Genomic DNA, 7303 nt, shown 5'->3' on the forward strand with positions numbered 1-7303 from the left:
GAAAAGTGTAACTATACTCACTGGTAGTCACCGGTAAATATAATTATTTTACATAGCAAAGCAATATAGCTTTAAATGCTATGATTAAAAAAAAAAAAAAAAATCTGGCCTCCTCCACCCCTAAATAGCCAGCCATCGCACACCTTATTTCCCCATCACCCAAGACAGCTTAATGAGTTGTTATGAAGGAGGGGGAAAAGTGTAACTACAGTCACCGGTAATCACCGGTAAATATAATTATTTTACATAGCAAAGCAATATAACTTTAAATGCTATGATTAAAAAAAAAAAAAAAAATCTGGCCTCCTCCACCCCTAAATAGCCAGCCATCGCACACCTTATTTCCCCGTCGCCCAAGACAGCTCAAAGAGTTGCTATGGAGGAGGGGGAAAAGTGTAGTTATTGTCACCGATAGTCACCGGTAAATATAACTAGAAGGTTTCTTATCTCTTATGTAGTATATATACAGTGTAACACTATACATATAGTATCATAAGGCTCTGATTGTCAGGGGCATGTAGTGTGCATGGTATTCCCAGGCACATCATAATGCCACACATGAAAGCCCCCACTGGGCACTTACCTCCTTACCTCATCCATCTTTGTGGCCGTCCTTTTGAACAGGGATATCTTTGGTGTTCTTCTGGAGTCCTGATCCTTGCTTGGGTCCTGACAATTTTCATTCCTGATTGCCGAGGTCCTGCTTCTCCATCCAGATCTTCTTCATTTTGATGTTCTTCTTGGGTCCCAGGACGACAGCTTGCTCTGATGGTATTAAAGAGCTGGTGGATGGTTTGGGGTTTTCCAGCTGATGTTGGTAAATGAGAACCCCGTGAATAAGGCCTGGTGGTCTGCTGAGAGGGCTGAGTTGTTAGCCTCTGCTGCTTCCAGAATTTGAAGATTGAATGGTCTGGAGCCGCGCTGGATGTTGCTTGGCTGTAAGATAAAAAGAAAGCACAAGAAGGTGAATACAGAACAGTCTATAGTAAAGTTCAGGTAAGCTAGAGGCCTCTACATATGTCATCCAATGATCGGCAGATTTTATCACTATCTGCCAATCGTTTAACATGTATGGGGGCTTCCAATCTCTCCACAAACAAACTTGACCCCAGATTCATTAGACTTGTAAATGAATTATTAGTGGCATAAGCCTCATCCCAGCATAGCATGAAGGCTCAGGCCAGCCCTAATAACTCTTATTAGTAATATGAATTTGGAAAAAGAGATTAAAGCTGTGTGAAACTATAAATCTATGCGTCTATATAAAACATCTCTTCTAATACTTACTGGCACAGGAACGTGTGGCGGACACATTCTAAGGGATTCCACCGAGTCCCAGTCAATACGCTGGAAAAACCTATGGGCTCTGATGTTACCGTTGACTCCAAGACGCCTGGCAGGATCTTCTCGGAGGAGCTGCAAAAGAAGAAAAAAACATTTACATTTACAGTATATAACAGATTCCTAAATAAAATAAAAAAAATGATAATGATAAAACCCCCTAATATATTAGTGTTTTTCTTCTGAAATCTAGACTACCACATGACAGGTAATATATTCCATTACTACATCCCTACAATACATTGAACACGTAAACATTTGACCTACAATGAGGAAGATTTACTCCCTTCCACCAACGGAGCAAAATAAAACAGTAAATAACAGATAACATCACAGTTAATCACACAATAACATACCAGTAATATAACTTATATCATGTACTGACCTTTTTAATGATGTCCTTCGCCTCCTTGCTGGAAGCACTGAAGAGTCCTCGATGGTATTTGGACCTGCTGGTAATCATAATGTTTAAAATGATGCCAAATGCGTACCAGTCTACCCCAGCATTGTACTCATCCGCAGCCAGCATCTCAGGAGCCATGAAGCCTGGTGTCCCAGCGTATTCGGTGGCTGTCCGGTCGCCATAGATGTTCTCAAGTGCCAGTCCGAAGTCGGCAATCTTTATATGGCCCGTCGCTGCCACCAAGATGTTAGAAGGCTTGAGATCTCTGTGAGGAAGAAGACAAATGGATTCTTATCAGTGTGCGCTCTATAATTATCAGTAATGCTGTGTATAGTTATAGGCACCACTGGGGTTGGAGGATTAGATGGATTTCTAGTTACCGGTGGATGATGCCCTTTGAATGCAGGTGTTGGATTCCGCACACAAGTTCTGCGGCATAGAATCTGGCACAAAGAAAAGAAGAGAAAATAGTAGTGAGTGAATGAGAAACTCAGAAATATATACCGCTCAGTAGACTAGACAGGCAGAACGTTTCAGGAATTTATGCTTATTATAAATTGTAAAAATATAAATAAAATAATAATAAATTTGGCATGTTTACTATATATGCATATATTTATATTATTATTATTATTATTATGGTCCAGTAGGGCAGTCGCACATATTGTACTGGTTATATTGCACCTGGACCTGCTCATCTGAATACTAGGAACACAGGTATTCATGGACAGTCTCAATATTAAAGAAAAAACGATTACTCTTAAAAGTGCAACATATCCACCAATCACTTTTTTTCTCTTCTCCTTCAAGTATATAGCTTTTTATTTGTAACTCGATTCATCTTGTTTATTTTTAGTTTTTTTTTATGGAGAGTGGCCTGGCATATGTATAGTGTCCGCAGTTGGGTACTGCACATCTACCCACTATTGACTGAATGAAGGTCAGATGTGCAGCCCCCGACCGCGGCCACTATACAGTAGATCAAACTCTGCTGTCCAGTTCCGTAACTGGTCAGATCCAGTCACTGCCGACACGGTAAAGAGCTGACAGTCGGGGGTGGAGAGAGAAGGAAGGATTGTATACGGCACACCAACCAGATACAATCCTTCTCTCTCTACTACGGCTGCTCTCACCAGCAGGATTGGCGCCCACCTGTGGTTTTCATCATACCCAGCCTCATTTGGACAGAATTGCTGCCACGTTTGAAGCTCCCTGACCCTCTCTCTTCGACTGTCGGGGTGTCGGGTGTTGCACGGACACCTATCAGACATTGATGACCTATCCAAGTAGTGGACAACCTCATTAAGTTACTCTTGCCTTTAGGGTTACACAACTGTTACTATTACAGTGTAAATGTATCTAAAAAATAACGCGTCACATCACTATAGTGATTGAAGTTTGTCCCGCCATCATGGCACCTCACATCTATGGAATAGCTGGTTCCATATTCTACGCCTCCTGATGAACCGTAGGAACGGGGAAACGCGTTGAGGCTTTAAGCTAAGTTTTGTTTCTCTGGGTTAACCCCCGGCTAGGCTCTTCTTTATTGCTAACAATGACTACCAATTGTACATTTATGTGTTTCTATTCTGACCCTGGGTGGCTTATTGTCTCTATATGAACCATGCTATTTAAGCATCATATGTAGTCCCTCTGTTTTTGTCTGCTGGTCCAGTTTTTTTGTTGGGAGCGTTAGAGGACACCCGTCCTTTGCCCTATTGTTTGCCCCCGATTGTTTAAATTTTTATTGGGGTCATTGTTGTCCCAAAAGGGTATTGTGATCATACATATAACTATATCAAGATATATTCCCTATGCCTGTGTGCTACACCCTTTTGAATATAATTGGGATTTTTTTGCGGAATAATCAGTGAGGGTACATAAGATTTGAATTAACCTCTTCTCTACATATATATGTTGATAAGTTCTTTCCCTTCGTTTCTGTTATTGCTTTTTGTTTTCCAACCTATAGTACAATAGTGTGTACCAGGGCTAGTCAGGGACAGCCGCCGTGGAGTGGGGGCGCCAAACAATCGTACCTTTTAGGGTGCCAACCCCCACTGTTAGGAAGGGATAGTAGGAGAGTGTAGGGAATTGGTAGGTTATTTATAAGACCTATATTGTTTGTATATTTGTATTGCACTGGGAAGGTATTTTTTACTAAATTTTTATTAAAATTTTTATATTTTTTAAGGGATTATATGTTACACACTTTTTGATTTTTTTCCCTTTTTTTCATAAAAAATCTTCTTTACTGATTGAGGATGAGCTGCGATACCATACACAATCTGTGGACAGGTGTGGTGCTAGTTATGGTGGAAAAAAAAAGAGCCATATTTTTCTAAGTGTTCCACTAGTAACATCCCTGTGAATGGAAGATATGAAGTTATTGGGACCTTAGGGCCAACAATCTAATCAATCTAGTCAGTCTCATTTATACAATGCATAGCTGTATGGCTTAGACTATGGCTACTGTACCGTGCACTGGGGACGTCCAGACATCCTTTCCTCATCAGGAGATGGTGGAATTCTCCGCAGGTGACATACTCCATTCCAAGAAGAACAAGCTCCTGTGAGACAAGACGTAGATGTCAGTCGTGTGATAAAGTCATTGTAGCATCTATACATGTACTAACTCTCAATAATCAGATATTTCTTCTCCATAGTGATGGACATTCTGATGAGAGTGAAATGTGGATTTTCCTTAGATCCCATAGCTTTTGTGATCGATCTGTATTCCACTTACTCATGAAGCTATAGTTACACAATAATAGCAATAATGATACTTTATTCATTTTACCATGTGTTTATTGGTTATTCTAAGCATACACATATAGAAGATATATCTACATATGTAGAATGTGATGGGCTAAATGTACGGCATTACTTTTCACTGTAATGTTGACTTCTGCATTTCTCACCATTGTGAAGTGCTCATTAAGAATGACATCCATAGGGGTGGACAAATGACTTCAGATTTTGGGAGCCAGTTGGACCACTCCAAGATTTTCCATAGACTTCAATAAGATACCCAAAAAGTTACCCGACAGCATCATATTTCTAGGCACATTGCCTGGTTCCCAGGGTTTGTCCAGTGTTCCCACAGTAGGTGAAGCTACACATACAAGGAGCAGGACATTAAAATGTTTTCAATGCTGAAATGTTAACACCATATGTACATGTGGATATGTTTTGTGCAGATAGATGAGTGCACTTTATGGTTTATCCAATATTAATGAACCGGTCACAATTTTACCTTGGTCTGAAAGGCGAATGTGCCATGAAGAAGGAAGGGGCTGCCAGATGCAAGTTGTAACACACGCCGCTCCACCATCGCGCGCTCCTCTCCTTCAGCTAGCAGGTTCCTCTTTGTGATGACTTTTACAGCAAATTGCTGGCGGGTATATTTATCTACCGCCAGCACCACCTAGAAAACAATGGTCATTAGTTGGTGAGCTTCATTGTCCGGCCTTGGGGCACAAGTCTGCAGTGTCTTTATGTGACTGCAGACTAGTGAGGATTCTCCAGTATCAGAAGCGGGTGGTCATTCATCTGATCTCGCTCAATTCACTTGTATTGAGCGAGGCTGTACACGTCTCGTCAGCACGTGACCACAGGTATGCAAATTGTATACCTGCAGCTATGGGGAGCCAAGAGGAACTGGCACCACAACAATAATGAATAAGGATATTGTGTCGTACACCCAAAAATTGTAATGAGAACAAAACAGCAGTGTGGTGCATATAAGGCACCAAATAACCAATATAATACAATGAATGCTAAATGTATGAAAAAACAAGAATTTGTTGATACCAAAAGATACACAAAGACATTGTTAGGACTGGCGGAACGCACCAAGAGAGATGATATAGATGCGTTCGCAGTCCGGGGTCCACCGTGCAGGTGAAACCTGCTGCTAGGAAATGACAGACTATATGGCGGTATCCAAAAGTATACACGCGTGGGTTAAACCTCACCCAGCGTGAAGAAAGCGATCCTGTTGCGTCACAGGACCGCGGTACCGCACATAGAGCGCGAGCAAGTGGTCAGCGAACTTAACCCCAACAGGGATTGAAGTCCGATTAGACCCTTGCTGGCACTACACCGCTACTGGGTGTGTAAGGAAATATATAATTATAGCACCGAAGTGCGAACTGTGCCGTGCTGGCAGGTACCACAAAGCACCCAGACGTGGGTCAGGAAGCGCACACTGGCGCGTGGCACCGCACTGGCGGTCACAGCAATAGACGCTGATACGTGTGTGACACGTTGAGTGATTAGTCGGGCGCTAGATAGCAGCCATACACCATACGCGAACAGTCATACAATAGGGTAGGGGTATTTAAAGAACGACTTGCACTCACAACAAACACACGTATTAAATTGTACACTAGCGCATGGCCGTGCGGTCATGCGCAGTTTATATAGTTGCAGGACAGGAAGTGGGCACAGAAACTTTGCCCTTCCAAGACCTGCCAAGAGGACCAATAGAATGCGCTGCAGAGTCTGAGCACATGACCCTCGATCTCCAACGGGAGATCTTGCCCTGGGCATGCTCAGTGTGCGCAGACAAGGGCTTAGTCCCAGAGAAGTCCACTCGCTGCTGACCAGCACTGACTTTAATGGCAGGAGCTGAAGAAGCAGCAGTAACTCTCTGAACAGAGTGAGACCGAGCAAGACGCTGGGACCGACGTCCCTGCTGAGCAGGCTCCACTGCGGCTGGATAGGAATGGGGGACCGCAGCGGAGACGGCTCGAGATTCCCCCTGTGCAGAAGCGGGAACTCGAGACCTAACAGACATGCATCAAAAACAATTAAAACAGGGAGTTAGAGAGTCACATTGAAATAAAGCACACTGGTCCTGTCCTAATGCACAGAGATAGCGGCAAAAAAGCTTATTTCCCCCAGTGCTGTGAAAAGGATAATTGCTACAATATGGATATATGCTTGAAGTGTCAACTGTAGCATAAAAATACCATGGTCAATAATATCATAAGGACAAGATCAAGCAAAGATATCGTACACGCAATCTAAATGAATCACAATATCTTTGATGAGCATGATTATCTAAGGGGAAAGCTGGAATGCTGTATAAGGCATAACAAAAGAATAATAGATAACCCAATCAAAGAAAAAGGAAATAAAACATAGCTATAGATCACCAGTGATGGGACCCACCACGAGGGGAAGTGGACCCCGCGCATTACACTACTGTCATGCAGATTCCCCAAGGGTAAAGTGCTGGTGCATTGTGTGAAGTTGGGGTATAAGAGACTCCTTGGTGATTCCTCCTTTTCAGGCTGCACTGACATGGGTAATTAATGTTTGATTATATACTGCTGAGATTTCATCCTTTATATATCAACTTCGTACCATGCACCGGCACTTTACCCTTGAGGAAGCTACGTGGCAGTAGCATAACGTGTGGGATCCTCCTCTACACACCGAATCTTCAGCACAGACCTGAGACTACATTAGCAGACACTCTGCCCTGTTCCTAAACTCCTTTTCAGCCCACAGCACCACTGAGGTCAGGTTTTATGTTACAGTGAAGCCAGG

The 7303-nt window shown here is 42.7% G+C and overlaps 1 protein-coding gene across 1 annotated transcript; it reads right to left on the bottom strand.

Annotated features, from left to right (window-relative positions):
* Nucleotides 1–1714: 1714 nt before the first annotated feature.
* On the bottom strand, nt 1715–5271 carry LOC138674471 (protein kinase C delta type-like). The gene is made up of 5 exons (XM_069762309.1): nt 5001–5271; nt 4666–4859; nt 4223–4314; nt 2125–2187; nt 1715–2009 (listed from the first exon to the last, which is right to left on the bottom strand). Exons 2-5 carry the CDS (start codon nt 4696–4698, stop codon nt 1715–1717), a joined length of 483 nt encoding a protein of 160 aa, XP_069618410.1. The 5' UTR covers nt 4699–4859; nt 5001–5271.
* Nucleotides 5272–7303: the final 2032 nt, after the last annotated feature.

The sequence above is a fragment of the Ranitomeya imitator genome, chromosome 4 (assembly GCF_032444005.1).
Source record: "Ranitomeya imitator isolate aRanImi1 chromosome 4, aRanImi1.pri, whole genome shotgun sequence".
Lineage (NCBI taxonomy): Eukaryota > Metazoa > Chordata > Amphibia > Anura > Dendrobatidae > Ranitomeya > Ranitomeya imitator.